This window comes from Vicia villosa, linkage group LG2 (genome assembly GCF_029867415.1).
Source record: "Vicia villosa cultivar HV-30 ecotype Madison, WI linkage group LG2, Vvil1.0, whole genome shotgun sequence".
Taxonomy (NCBI): Eukaryota; Viridiplantae; Streptophyta; class Magnoliopsida; order Fabales; family Fabaceae; genus Vicia; species Vicia villosa.
Window position 1 is genome coordinate 199512888 of NC_081181.1, and position 15639 is coordinate 199528526.

Here is a 15639-nt window from a genome sequence, read left to right on the forward strand (position 1 = left end):
ATTTTATACCTATTAATTGTATTGATTCACCTTGATTTTAATTTTTTAATAATTATTGAATTCTTTCGGAAGTGTATATCCGAAACATTACAAGACCAATTTGGTGTTGGAATATTTCGGATATGCATCTCCGAAGACACCCCTCCCTAAAAAAATCGGAAATGCATCTTCGAAAACCTAAAAAAGGGGTGTTTTCGGAAATGCATCTCCGAATATACATTTTTTTCGTGTTTTCGGAAGTGCATTTCTGAAATAAGACAAATTTTGAGAAAAAAAAAAGGCGTTTCAAAAATGCATTTCCGAAGTGAGGGTATTTTGGATTTTTCACCGGAGGTGACCAAGAAGATAGGGTGGTGGGTAAAGAAATTCTCTTAAACAAATTCCTTTTAAAGTTGTAAATGAGCAGTATCTATCATCATTTAAACAAATTCCTTTTAAAGTTTTAAATAAGCAGTATCTATCATCATTCAAAAAAAATTTAATTAGACATTAATTTACCTAACATCAAACTTTCCCACCTATAAACTACATAATAATAGTATTCTATATACATGTTCTTTTTTGGGACAAATTATTGTACACAAATATGGTGGTGTCTACTGTCTATATAAAGACATATGGTATATCACCCATTTATGCATTAATGATAATTCCACAACATCATCATCATTGAGTCTATACTCCATTTGAAGACAAGTATCCAATTTGAAAATTTTCTTCCTTTATTTCAAATGGAATTTGGAAGCATATTGCACTTTCTTGAGGGAAGAACAATTTTAGTCACTGGTGCCACTGGATTTCTTGCAAAAAGTATCTCTCCCTCTCTCTATAACCATTGTTTAGTTATATATATTTTTTACACGCATTAAGATTCTGATATAGCTTAAGCTTACCAAATGTTTTTTTTTACTAATTATATGATTTTGCAGTTTTTGTGGAAAAGATATTGAGAGTTCAACCAAATGTGAAGAAACTTTATCTTCTTCTAAGAGCTAAGGATTCTGAATCTGCTGCTCAACGCTTCCGCGCTGAGGTATTCAAACATCTTACTCCGTAATGGTTTATAAAAAAAAAACATACATTTTTCTTGAGACAAATTACAAGTAAAAAATATTAATTTTATTTCATCTAAATCTTTTTTTTGTTAAAAGTACATCTTTTTCAAGATAAAATTAAATGTAAATTAATTTTAATTTGATTTTTGTCTATTTTTACATCTTTTTATATAAAATATATTTTTAAAAAATACAAAAATTTAAACTTTCTTAATAAATATGATTTTTTTTTCTTGTAGTATCAAACTAGTAATGGTTGACCATTCTTTACTACAATTGTGATATATCCTATAATATGAATGAAGTATTAACTATTTTTCCACTAACATAATGAATAAAAGTATTTTAGTCATAATATATTATATTAACATTTAAATAAAATATTTTTTTATGTCTATTTGTAGATCATAGGAAAGGACTTGTTTAAGTTGGTGAAGGAAAATCAAGGTTCAAATTTCAACTCTTTTGTGTCTGAAAAATTGACTCTTGTGCCTGGAGACATTTCTCAAGAAGGTTTGAATTTGAAGAAATCCATTCTAGAAGAAGAGATTTGCAATCAAACTGATGTTATAGTTAACTTAGCTGCTACAACTAAATTTGATGAAAGGTACAATAATTTATTGCAACCTTGTGAGAGAGTTAATTTTGCACCAAATTTTCACTATTTTTTTATTAAATGCAGGTACGATGTTGCTTTGGGTATAAACACATTAGGAGTCAAACATGTTTTGAGCTTTGCCAAAAAATGTGTTAATCTAAAGGTGCTTGTACACGTGTCAACAGGTTAGTATATATAGATGCCCAAAAAATGTATCTATACAATAAAGTCAAAGTTGCATAAATATTTAACTTTTGTATTCAAATATGCATGTATCAATAAAGGTCTATTTTAGGTACATTTGTTGCAACAACTTAATTAGGACTACTTATATTTTTCTTGAATTTACTATTAAAGTGTGAATAATGCTAACAAAATTTGCATAATGTTGAGTATTTTCTTCTTATTGCTATGCTTTGCAGCTTATGTGTGTGGTGAGAGAGGAGGACTCATATTAGAGGATCCTCATCCCTTTGGAGTGTCACTAAATGGAGTGCAAGGACTAGACATTAATATGGAAAAGAAATTGGTGGAGGAGAAATTGAATCACCTCCAAACAAAGGGAGCAACAGAACATGATATTGAAATGGCCATGAAGAATTTGGGTATTGAAAGGTACTCATAGGTTCTCAAAGACGGCCCTGACAAATATTGACATCTAGTTTGGTTGCGTAGAATAAAAATTTATTATAACTTTTTAAAAGATCTTATAGTCTAAAAAATACAACAATAAAAAAATTAAATATATTTGGTTTTGTATCTTAATGAATTTACCAGAGCAATTGAACATGGATGGCCAAACACATATGTGTTTACAAAAGCAATGGGAGAAATGCTTGTTGAAACCTATAAAGAAAACATGTCTGTTGTTATTGTTCGTCCCACTATTGTTACTAGCACTTATAGAGAACCTTTTCCTGGTTGGGTTGAAGGCTTAAGGTAAAAATAATCACCAAATTAAATTATATTCTAAAAAAATTGAATAATAATATTAATCTATTATAAAGTTATCTAATATTAAGAGTTTTTCTACAGAACCATAGATAGCATAGTTGCTGCTTATGGTAAAGGAAAACTAACAAGCTTCATGGCAGATCTCGATGCAGTTTTCGACGTGGTGAGTTACAAAATTATTAATTTTTCTTTTGGTTCTATATAAATTGATACATTAATAATATTGATGTTGAATTTTAAGCAGATACCAGCTGATATGGTGGTGAATGCAATGCTAGTAGCTATGGTGGCTCATGCAAATCAACCTAGTGATCGTACCATATATCACGTAGGTTCCTCCGTTAGGAATCCGATTACATATCGTAGTTTCAGAGATTTTAATTATCGATATTTCACGGCTAAGCCGTGGATAAACAAGGAAGGAAAAGTTATTAAGGTTGGGAAAATCACTATGTTTAGCAGCATTGCTAGCTTCAAGAGATATATGTTTGTACGTTACTTGCTTCCTTTAAAGGTACTTAACTACTTCATATCACCATACATGAAACTGATACTGTTAGTTGACATAAGAAATAATTTAAAAAACATGAATACAGACACACTTTTTTTAGAAGTGTCAGTGTTACAGAGTTGTTAAATAAAAAACGTGCTAATGAAGTTTGTATTTGACAGGGACTAGAGTTGGCAAATTCAATTTTATGCCAATATTTTCATGGAATATATCATGAACTTAACAGGAAAATCAGTACTGTTATGCGGTTGATCGATCTTTATCTTCCTTACCTCTTCTTCAATGGAATGTGAGTTTATTTATAATTAGCACCTAAATCAAAAAAATGATACTACAACATTTTTTTCATAATTAACAGTGTCTGTTTTTGCATACAGATTTGATGATATGAATACAGAAAAGTTGATATTAGCTGCAAAACAAGGAGGTGTAGAAACAAATATGTTTTACTTTGATCCTAAGATAATTGATTGGGATGACTACTTCATGAATATCCATTTTCCTGGTATCTTCAAGTATGCATTCAAGTGATGTGATTGTTATCACATATTTTGTATTGGCAATTGTTGATTTTTATTTATGTCTTAAATTAAGCTTGTATTTTCATTGGATTTAAATTAAATTTGTGCTACTTATATATTATACGTTAATTTGTAACAGATTATTAAATGTTATATAACTATTGATGGTATATATGTCAAATGTTAATTTTACCTAGTGGTATGTATTTCATATTTTACTTCTTTACTCTCTTGCAAAAGATTGCTTGTAAACTGCTACTGCATATAATTTGAATTAAGTTGCAAAATTATATTAATGTGTATTGCAATTTTAAAGGGTAATTCAAATTAGTGAGTTAGTTGAGTTCCTTACTATAAAAAAATTATTTAGTTAAGTTACTCACTGAATAAGTAATTAATCAATTAAGTTAGTTATGATGCGTGTTTGGACTCATTAGTGTTTCAAAATCTAACTTGTGTGTTGTATAAGTAATAATTATGATCATAAATGAAACGTGTGAATGTATAACTAATTGAATCCCAATGTTGTTTTCTAGTCTTGTGTGTGATTACTAAGTTCCAACAAGTGTTACCGAGTCTCAAATGTTGAATTTTAAAACTTCAAAATTCAAGTGTCCATTTAGTATTTTTTTTCATCATTAAGTGAAGATGATTAGATCTACGGAGAATGATAATAGTTTTGGTGGTAACTACCAGTTTTTTACTATAAGAATGAAGCAAACATATTTAGGGGATCTTTGATTTTTAATATGTGATGGAAGTAGCTCATACTGACTTTGCAAGATCTGATTATTGATGCAACTAATACTCAACATGTAATGTACAATGAATCCAAGAAGAATGTGAATTTAAGGTTGTGTTCTTCTTCCATCAATGCGTAAACACAATCAATATTTTAGAAAAATGAAAACATAAAAAAGTTTGAGATATTCTTGAAAATGGTATAATGACAAACTCAAGAAAGTTTAACTATGGACCTTGAGAAGACAGTTTGAGCTATTACTCACAAAATCTAACGAGAAGATTGTTGAGTATTTCAATCGTATCACACGAATCACCAATCAGAAAAAAGTTATTCTGAAGTTGTGTTTGATCAAACAATTGTAAACAATGTGATGTCCACTCTCTCGTCCAAATTTGATTTCAGTGTAGTGGAAATTGAAGAATTAAAGGACTTGTTAGTCATAAAAATTGAAGAATTGCAATGTTTGTTGGAAACTCATAAATAAATAATGTTGGAGAGGATCAAGGAACATGCCATTGAGAAAGTCCTGCAAACTCAAACATTCAAGAAAAATGGTGATAAAAAATGAAAGGGAAAATACAAGTTCAAGAAAGAAAGGACTCGACAAGACAACTAAAGCAAACATATATTGATCAACCTGGATCTTTATCATTATATTGGCTTTTCTAAATATATACTATAACATGGAGTTTATGTTAAACTCTTGAATCAAGGTATCCTAAACATAGTATGCTTGTATGTGTATGAACTACTCATTATTATAAGCGATCACTATAAGATTAAGAATACTACGTTTGACATGACAAACATAGGATGATTGAGTTATTTCATTAGTCTTGAGTTTTTTGAACCTATAAAAGGAATGAAGAATCATAAAAAAGTTGCTGACATCTTAAAGAGATTCAAAATTTTGATCATTGCAATTCAACACGCATCTTGATGGAACCCAGTTTCAAAATCTAGAAACGATGGATAGGGAAACGAAGTGGAAAACACTATACAAGCAAATGGTATAATGCTTAAATGTATGCTGTCAATATTCAAGATCGATATATGTTGCATTGTAGGTGTGGTGGGCCAATTTATGCAGGACCTAAATTGTCACATATGCAAGCAGTAAAGAGAATCACGAGGTACCTTCAAGGCACAATTGATTTTGTGTCTTGTTCACAAAATGGCAAAGAAACAAGTTGATCGGCTTTTGCTACTCAGATTGGGATAAAAAAAGAAGTACAATGAGATATGTGTTCAAGCTATTCAATTATCCAATCTCACAATGTTCCAAGAAGCCAATTGTTATGATAATATCATCATTTGAAGTTAAATACATCTCAACCTATAATGTAGTATGCCAAGGTGTTTAGTTGCGATCTTATCTTGGTGAAAATGAAGATTGCAAAAAAAAAAAGAGGTGAAACTCATGGTGGAAAACAAGTCAACATTTCTAAAAATAGCATATCTCATAGGAGAACCAAGCATATAGAAACCAAATTCAATTTTCAGAATATTATAACAACATAAAATATATTTGATAATTTTATATAAGTCTTCCAAAACTTTCCTCCAATACAAATTTTAAAATTTTAAAATTAGAGAAATTTTGTGTTATGAATAAAAACAAACCCTCCAAAATCATTCCAACCAAAATTCTTCAACTATTTTCACTATATTCTTCTCTTTTTTTCAAAGCTATCTTCTCCCTTCCCATTAAAACTCGCAGACATAGTTTTATTTAATCATCATAAATAGATAAAATTAAAAGAAACCGTACATAAAAACGAGGGAACCCAGAGTCTAGTGAAAATTCAATTTCAAAGGAGGAGGAAATTAAAATTATATAGCAAATCTAAATTCAGAGATACATAACCACACATCATGTGCGCAATCCAACGAACTTGCGAACAGACGCGAAACCAAATTGCAAAAAAAATTGATATGCAAACTGACGAGCATTAAACCTAAATTTTAAGAATGGTGAATAAACTAGACCACCAACACAATATTGAATTCCTTAACCAAAAGCTTGTTGGAATCACCCCAAAATTTATGGAGAATTCCGAATCAATCTTAATGAATAAGAATCAATCTACCGATTAAATTCCCTCTAGTTCTTCACTCTTCACTCGAGTGAATCAACCAACCTTAATTGCAAGATGATTCTTGCTGCACAATAATAATGAAGGAAGAAGAAAGAAAATATAATTGGAAAGAATAAGATAAGGTTTGAACAAAATTGGGTAAAAAGATGAATATCTGCAGAGTTTCTCTCTGCTCACAAACACTGAATATTATTTGCAACTGCAATGTTCAAGTGATTACAATAATAGGGGTTACTCTTTATTTATAGTTGAACTTGCTTTCTCCCTAAGCAAAGACCAAAATACAAACGCCCAAAATACCTAATTATGTTAACTACAAAACTAGGCCTAAGTCAAAATTCTATCGAGGAAACTCCTTCAACAACTCGACACACACAAATTCGACACAGACACATTAAACTATTTCACCACGACCTTGTTTATGTCAAGTAACATGCTTCGACACAAGGAATTACAATCTCATCACACCACCTAATTCATTTTGTCTAAGATATCTAAATTCATCATAGCTCTTAATTTCGTGAACACTTCGACCTGCACTCCTTTCGTCGTGATGTCTGCAATATGATTCTCATTTCTAGAGTGTTCCAAGTTCAACTTCTCATTTGCTACCTTCTCTCGAAGATAACGGAACCTCACTTCAATGTGCTTTCTTGGTCCATGTGCTATCGGATTCCTTGTCAGATTGATAGCTGAAATATTGTCGATCTTCATGGTAATATCTCCATGATCCTTCATTGTAATCTCTTGGACCAGATTCACCATCCATGTTGCTTGAAATTCACAAAGAGAAGCAACTATATATTCTACTTCACACAATGATAGTGCCACTACTGGTTATTTTCTTGAGTTCCAAGAAACTGGTGCACCACCTAGCATAAACACATAACCAACTATGGATTTTATCCTCAGCATCACTACACCAACTTGAGTCGGTGTAATCCACTAGATTGCTTTCCTTTCCTTCATTATTTACAAGAAATAAAATGAAATAGTCGAGAGTTCCTTTGAGATATCTTAGTATCCTGTTAGTCGCTGCTAGATGTGATATCGTTGGCTTCTACATGAACTACTCACCATACCTACATTATATGCTAGATCAGGCGTCGTGTGACAGAGGTATCATAATGACCCAATAAATATTTTGTACTATATTGGGTTGACATCATCTTCATTTGAGTCTTTCGATAGTTTCAGTCCAATCCCATTCCTTAAGCTCATCTATGATCACGTCCCTATTGATCACTACTTGCTTGTTCACTGAGTCGAATAATTTGTATCCATTAGTCAAATCATATCCTATTAGGATCATCTGACTTGACTTGTCATCAAGTTTTCTTCAAAACTAATCTGGCACATGTTTATGTGTTATAGATCCAAATACTTTCAGATGACTTAAGTAAGGTTTGACACCAGACCAACATTCTCTTGGTGTAATTCCTTCTAGCTTCTTTGTCAGACATCTGTTCAAAATGTATGTTGCAATCGACACATCTTCACCTCCAAAGTTCCTTAGGTAAATGCTTTCCTTTTAACATACTTCTCAGCATGTTTATGATGGTTCGATTCTTCCATGGAGTGTAGGGTGGCACCACCTCATGAACAATCCCTTCTTTCTCACATAACATGTCGAATTCTTTAGACACATACTCTCCACCACCATCAGTCCTCAAAATATCGAGCCTTCAACCACTTTGTCTTTCGACCTTAGATTTAAACTTGGCAAATACCTCAATCACTTCTCTTTTCTTCTTGATAAGGTAAGTCCATAGTTTTCAAGTAAAATCATCTATGAATGTGACAAAGTATATGTTACCTCTAGTTGAATCCACATGGATAGGAACACATACATTAAATTATATGACTTCAAGGATTGCCTTCGACTTGCTTCTTGCATCCTTGTTGAAGTTGTTCTTGTGTTGCTTTGCCTGTGCACATTCCTCATACACTTCATTTGGAATGTTGATTTCTGGTAATCCTGAAACCATATTTCTTGTTTTCAAATCTCTGATGTCTTTGAAGTTTAAATGGCCAAGTCTATAGTTTCTTATCCATTCATCCATGCTAGCTACAATTGTAAAGCACGTGTGCTCCATCACATTAAGTTTAATCTTGAAGGTTCTATTTTGAGACATAGGTGCCTTCAAGATTAACCTTCCACTTGAGTCGACAACTCTCATCATCTTGTTTTTTATTAACACTTTATAATTCTTTTCGACCAACTTCCCTATACATAGCAAATTATTTTTCATGCCTGGTATATACAATACATTGGAAATTACTGACCTTTTGCCATTTTTTCTCATAATCAGAACATCACCAATATCTTCATCTTCCATAATATTGTGATTTGCAAATTTCACCATGTTCTTCATCGAGGGCTTTATGTTGACAAACCAATCTTTCCTACCATACATGTATGATGAGCATTCTAAGTTAAAGTACCATTGGTCCTTGAATCTCTATGCGTCTCTTGTTGCGACCATCAACATCATCTCTTCTTCTTCTTCATGTTTTGCAAACTTTGCATCATTTTCTTGATTCTTTTGTTTTTTTACGGAAAATCACTAAAGTATTGACCATACTTCTGACAATTGAAACATTGAATGTGATTTTTGTCAGGTTTTTGACCACCACCTCTTCCTCTACCTGTAACACCACCTCTTTAGTTGTTTTGGTATGATGGTCTTCTCGGGTTCGACGCATTTCCTTCTTGTTGGCTTCCTCGACCAGCTGAATTGTTATAGCCTCCTCTACCTTTATTGTCGAACCACTTTCCTTTGCCTTTCTTTTCTCTTGATAATTGCGCTTGCAGAGCCACGTTACTCTTCGACTTACCTGCATCTCTTTCAGCCATTCTTTGTTCATGAGATTCAAGCGTCCCTTGAAGCTCTTCATTTGTCAATGTCGACAAATATTTTGACTCTTCTATGGCTACCACCATGTGGTCGAACTTTAAAGCCAATGATCTTAAGATCTTTGCAACAATTGATATTGGTATCAATGCTTCTCCATACACCTTGATTTGACTCGCCAATTTTGTAACCCTAGTGAAGAAATCAGATATGCTTTCACTTTCTTCCATCTAAAGTAATTCATGCGTTCTTTTGTGAGTTTGTATCCTCGCCTCCTTCACATTTTCAGCGCCTCGAAATAATTTTTCCATAATTTCCCATGCTTCTTTCGTTGATTCAACATCACTCAGCTTTTCTAAATTATATGGATCAACGTATTGACGAATTATAAAGAAAGATTCATAATTATTCTTCTTCAATTCTTTGTGTGCAGCCTTTTCTTCATCTGTCGCGTCTTCTTCAAGTGGTGTTACTCCTTCTTGCACAATATCCCAAAGATCTTGATAACAAAAAACAATCTTCATTTGCTTGCACCAATTCTTCTAATTTTGACCTTTTCAGAATGGGGAGACTTGCTGAAAAGTTCCCATTCGAATGATTCATTGCCATCATGTTTTTGCTTTCCATAAAAAATTTAAACTTTCTTAATAAATGTGAAATTTTTTTTCTTTCTTATAAATCGTTAGGGAGTAGTATCAAACTATTTTCCCACTAATATAATGAATAAAAATATTTTAGTCATAATATATTACATTACCATTTAAATAAAACATTTTTTATGTCTATTTGTAGATCATAGGAAAGGACTTGTTTAAGTTGGTGAAGGAAAATCAAGGTTCAAATTTCAACTCTTTTGTGTCTGAAAAATTGACTCTTGTGCCTGGAGACATTTCTCAAGAAGGTTTGAATTTGAAGAAATCCATTCTAGAAGAAGAGATTTGCAATCAAACTGATGTTATAGTTAACTTAGCTGCTACAACTAAATTTGATGAAAGGTACAATAATTTATTGCAACCTTGTGAGAGAGTTAATTTTGCACCAAATTTTCACTATTTTTTTATTAAATGCAGGTACGATGTTGCTTTGGGTATAAACACATTAGGAGTCAAACATGTTTTGAGCTTTGCCAAAAAATGTGTTAATCTAAAGGTGCTTGTACACGTGTCAACAGGTTAGTATATATAGATGCCCAAAAAATGTATCTATACAATAAAGTCAAAGTTGCATAAATATTTAACTTTTGTATTCAAATATGCATGTATCAATAAAGGTCTATTTTAGGTACATTTGTTGCAACAACTTAATTCAGACTACTTATATTTTTGTTGAATTTAATTAATATTAAAGTGTAAATAATAGTAACAAAAAATTTGCATAATGTTGAGTATTTATAATGTTTCTTACATCACAAGTTAGTACATATTTCTTTTAGGTCCATGCAAGTATCTTGTAAACAAAATATCAAAGAATTTTTTTGGTATTACTATAATTTGCAGCTTATGTGTGTGGTGAGAGAGGAGGGCTCATATTAGAGGATCCTCATCCCTTTGGAGTGTCCTTAAATGGAGTGCAAGGACTAGACATTGATATGGAAAAGAAATTGGCGGAAGAGAGACTGAGTCACCTCCAAGCAAAGGGAGCATCAGAACATGATATTGAAGTGGCTATGAAGGACTTGGGTATTGAAAGGTACTCATACGTTCTGGAAGACGGCCCTGATAAATGATAGTGTCTGGTTGCGTAGAATAATAACTTATTATAACTTTTTGAATGATCTTGTAATCTAAACTCTAAAAAATACAAAAAGTTGAATATGTTTGATTTTGTATCTTAATGAATTAATTTACCAGAGCAAGTGAATATGGATGGCCAAACACATATGTGTTCACAAAAGCAATGGGAGAAATGCTTGTTGAAACCTATAAAGAAAACATGTCTGTTGTTATTGTTCGTCCCACCATTGTTACTAGCACTTATAGAGAACCTTTTCCTGGTTGGGTTGAAGGCTTAAGGTAAATAATCACCTAATTTAATCATATTCTAGAAGAAAAAAATTTAATAATTTTATATTAATCTATTATAAAGTTACCTAATATTGAGAGTTTTTCTACAGAACCATAGACAGCATAGTTGCTGCTTATGGTAAAGGAAAATTAACAAGCTTCATGGCAGATCTCGACGCAGTTTTTGATGTGGTGAGTCACCGATTTTTTTTCATGTTCTATAAATTGATACATTATTAATGTTGATGTTGAATTTTGAGCAGATACCAGCAGACATGGTGGTGAATGCAATGCTAGTAGCTATGGTGGCTCATGCAAGTCAACCTAGTGGTCATATCATATATCACATAGGTTCCTCCATTAGGAACCCGATTACATATCGCAGTTTCAGAGATTTTAATTATCGATATTTCACTACAAAGCCATGGATAAACAAGGAAGGAAAAGTTGTTAGGGTTGGGAAAATCACTATGTTTAGCAGCATTGCTAGCTTCAAAAGATATATGTTCATACGTTACTTGCTTCCTTTAAAGGTACTTAACTACTTCATATCAACGACACTTACACTGATACGTTGACATCAGTAATAATTTAAAAAGCACAGACAAAGACACACTTTTTATAGATGTGTCAATGTCATTTTTTAGAAGTGTCAGTGTCATAGAGTTATTAAATAAAAAATGTGCTAACGAAGTTTGTATTTAACAGGGACTAGAGTTGGCGAATTCAATTTTATGCCAATATTTTCATGGAATGTATCATGAACTTAACAGGAAAATCAGTACCGTTATGCGGTTGATTGATCTTTATCTTCCTTACTTGTTCTTCAATGGCATGTGAGTTCATTTATAATTAGCACCTAAATTAAAATATGATACTACATCATGTGTTTCATAATTAACACAAATTGTTTGTTTTGCATACAGATTTGATGATATGAATACAGAAAAGTTGATATTAGCTGCAAAACAAGGAGGTGTAGAAACAAATATGTTTTACTTTGATCCTAAGATAATTGATTGGGATGATTACTTCATGAATATCCATTTTCCTGGTATCTTCAAGTATGCATTCAAGTGATGTGATTGTTATAACATATTTTGTATTGGCAATTGTTGATTTTTATTTATGTCTTAAATTAAGCTTGTATTTTCATTGAATTCAAATTAAATTTGTGCTACTTATTTATTATATGTTGATTTGTAACCGATTATAAAATGTTATATAACTATTGATGGTGTATATGTCAAATGTTAATTTTACCTAGTGGTATGTATTTCATATTTTACTTCTTTACTCTCTTGCAAAAGATTGCTGGTAAACAACGACTACATATAATTTGAATTAAGTTGTACAATTATATAAATGTATATTGCAATTTTAAAGGGTAATTCAAATTAGTGAGTTAGTTGAGTTCCTTACTATAAAAAAATTATTTAGTTAAGTTACTCGTTGAATAAGTAAGTAATCAATTAAGTTAGTTATGATGAGTGTTGGGTCTCTTTAGTGTTTCAAAATCTAACTTGTGTGTTGTATAAGTAATAATTGTGATCATAAATGAAATGTGTGAAGTGTATAACTAATTGAGTCCCAATGTTGTTTTCTATTCTTGTGTGTGATTACTAAGTTCCAACAAGTGTTACCGAGTCTCAAATATTGGAGTTTAAAACTTCAACATTCAAGTATCCATTTATTATTTTTTATCATTAAGTGAAGATGTCAAGATCTACGGAGAATGACAAAAGTTATGGTGGTAACTACCCGTTCTTGACTATAAGAATGAAACAAACATATTTAGGGGATCTTTGATTTTTAAGATATGATGGAAGTGGTTCATACTGACTTTTCAAGATCTGATTATTGGTGTAACTAATACTCAACATGTAATGTACAATGAATCCAAGAAGGATGTGACTCTAAGGTTGTGTTCTTCTTCCATCAATTGTAGACACACAATATTTTAGAAAAATGAAAATATAAAGAAGTTTGAAATATTATTGAAAATGGCCACGCCAATAATGACAAACTCAAGAAAGTTCAACTATTGACCTTAAGAAGACAGTTTGAGCTATTACTCACAAAATCCAACGAGAAGATTGTTGAGTATTTCAATTGTGTCACACGAATTACCAATCAGGAAAAAAGTTATTGTGAAGTTGTGTTTGATCAAACAATTGTAAACAATGTGATGCACACTCTCTCGTCCAAATTCGATTTCAATGTAGTGGAAATTGAAGAATTAAAGGACTTGTTAGTCATAAAAATTGAAGAATTGTAATGTTTGTTGGAAGCTCGTAAATAAATAATGTTGGAGAGGATCAAGGAACATGCCATTGAGAAAGCCCTGCAAAATTAAACATCCATGAAAGATGGTGATAAAAATGAAAGGAAAAATACAAGTTCAAGAAAGAAAGGACTCGACAAGACAACTAAAACAAAAATATATTGATTAACCTGAATCTTTATTAGTATATTGACTTTTCTAAATACAGACTATAACATGGAATTTATGTCAAAGTCTTGAATCAAGGTAACCTCAACATAGTGTGCTTGTATGTGTATGAACTACTCATAATTAGAAGTGATCACTATGAGATTAAGAATACTAAGTTTGGTATGACAAACCTAGGATGATTTAGGTATTTCATTAGTCTTGAGTTTTTTTAACCTATAAAAGGAATGAAGAATCATCAAAAAGTTACTGACATCCTAAAGAGATTCAAAATTCTGATCATTGCAATTCAACACGCATCTTGATGGAAGCCAGTTTCAAAATCTAGAAACGATGGATAGGGAAAGGAAGTGGACAACATTATACAAGCAAATGGTATAATGCTTAAATGTATGCTTGCAATTCAAGACCGATATATGTTGCATTGTAGGTGTGGTGGGCAGATTTATGCAGGTCCTAAATTGTCACATATGCAAGCAGTAAAGAGAATCACGAGGTACCTCCAAGGTACAATTGATTTTCTGTCTTGTTCTCAAAATACGAAAGGCAAAGAAACAAGTTGGCCGATTTTTGCTACTTAGGTTGGGATAAAAAAGAAGTGCAATGAGATATGTGTTCAAGCTATTCAATTCTCCAATCTCACAATGTTCCAAGAAGCCAATTGTTATGATCATATCATCATGTGAAGTTGAATACATCTCAACCTATAATGTAGTATGCCAATGTGTTTAGTTGCGATCTTATCTTGGTGAAATGAAGATTGCATGAAAAAAGAGGTGGAACTCATCGTGGAAAACAAGTCAACATTTCTAAAAATACCATATCTCATTGGAGAACCAAGCATATAGAAACCAAATTCGATTTTCAAAATATTATAACAAGATAAAATATATTTGAAAAATTTATGTAAGTTTTCCAAAACTTTCCTGCAATACAAATTTTGTGTTATGAATAAAAAAACCCTCCAAAATCATTCCAACCAAAATTCTTCAACTAAATAGTTTTATTTAATCATCACAAATAGATAAAATTGAAGGAAATCGTACATAAAAATGGGGGAGCACAGACTCTGGCCCGATGAAATCAAAAAGCGAATAACCCAAAAGTATTATAGTGAAAATTCAATTTCAAAGGAGGAGAAAAGTAAAATTATAAAAAATATATAAATTCAAAGATACATAACCACGCATCATGTGCGCAATCCAACGAACTTGCGTACAAAAGCGTTACCAAATTGCAAAAAAAAAATATATATGCAAATTGACGAGAATTGAACCTAAATTTTAAGAATGGTGAATAAACTCAACCACCAACACGATAACGAATTCCTTAACCAACTACTTGTTGGAATTGCCCCAAAATTCATGGAGAATTCCCAATCAATCTTGATGAACAAGAATCAATCAACTGATTGAATTCCCTCTTGTTCTTCACTCTTCATTTTTAACTCGAGTGAATCAAGCAACCTTGATTGCAAGATGATTCTTGCTGCACAATAATAATGGAGGAAGAAGAAAGAAAATATAATTGGAAAGAACAAGATTAGGGTTTGAACAAAATAGGGAAAAATGAATATCTGCAGAGTTTCTCTCTGCTCACAAACTGTGAATATTCTTTGTAACTGCAATGTTCAAGTGATTACAATAATAGGGGTTACTCTCTATTTATAGTTGAGCTTGCTTTCTCTGTAAGCTAATCCCAAAATACCTAATTCTATTAACTAAAAAACTAGGCCTAAGTCGAAATTTTGTCAAGACAACTCCTTCGACAACTCGGCACACACAAATTCGTCATAGACACAATAAGCTATTTCGACACGATCTTGTTTATGTCGAGCAACTTTATT

General features: G+C 31.8%; 2 protein-coding genes across 2 annotated transcripts; both read left to right on the forward strand.

Moving 5' to 3' along the window:
• Positions 1–620: 620 nt before the first annotated feature.
• Positions 621–3825, forward strand: LOC131647914 (fatty acyl-CoA reductase 3-like). Its single transcript, XM_058917729.1, has 10 exons — positions 621–810; positions 930–1033; positions 1460–1662; positions 1738–1838; positions 2076–2268; positions 2431–2592; positions 2689–2770; positions 2852–3121; positions 3280–3407; positions 3496–3825. Exons 1-10 carry the CDS (start codon positions 732–734, stop codon positions 3647–3649), a joined length of 1476 nt encoding a protein of 491 aa, XP_058773712.1. The 5' UTR covers positions 621–731; the 3' UTR covers positions 3650–3825.
• Positions 3826–9387: 5562 nt separating this feature from the next.
• Positions 9388–12517, forward strand: LOC131651060 (fatty acyl-CoA reductase 3-like). The gene is made up of 9 exons (XM_058920737.1): positions 9388–9480; positions 10131–10333; positions 10409–10509; positions 10835–11027; positions 11189–11350; positions 11452–11533; positions 11605–11874; positions 12050–12177; positions 12268–12517. Exons 1-9 carry the CDS (start codon positions 9388–9390, stop codon positions 12419–12421), a joined length of 1386 nt encoding a protein of 461 aa, XP_058776720.1. The 3' UTR covers positions 12422–12517.
• The last annotated feature ends 3122 nt before the right edge of the window (positions 12518–15639 follow it).

Bases quoted from the DNA above. Each gene is read 5' to 3' on its own strand.
- LOC131651060 (XM_058920737.1), top strand. From the start codon at position 9,388: ATGTCGACAAATATTTTGACTCTTCTATGGCTACCACCATGTGGTCGA. The intron at 9,481-10,130 runs GTATCAATGCTT...GTCTATTTGTAG, and splicing joins CTTTGCAACAATTGATATTG to ATCATAGGAAAGGACTTGTT. The intron at 11,028-11,188 runs GTACTCATACGT...TTAATTTACCAG, and splicing joins AAGGACTTGGGTATTGAAAG to AGCAAGTGAATATGGATGGC.
- LOC131647914 (XM_058917729.1), top strand. From the start codon at position 732: ATGGAATTTGGAAGCATATTGCACTTTCTTGAGGGAAGAACAATTTTA. The intron at 2,269-2,430 runs GTACTCATAGGT...TGAATTTACCAG, and splicing joins AAGAATTTGGGTATTGAAAG to AGCAATTGAACATGGATGGC. The intron at 3,122-3,279 runs GTACTTAACTAC...TGTATTTGACAG, and splicing joins GTTACTTGCTTCCTTTAAAG to GGACTAGAGTTGGCAAATTC.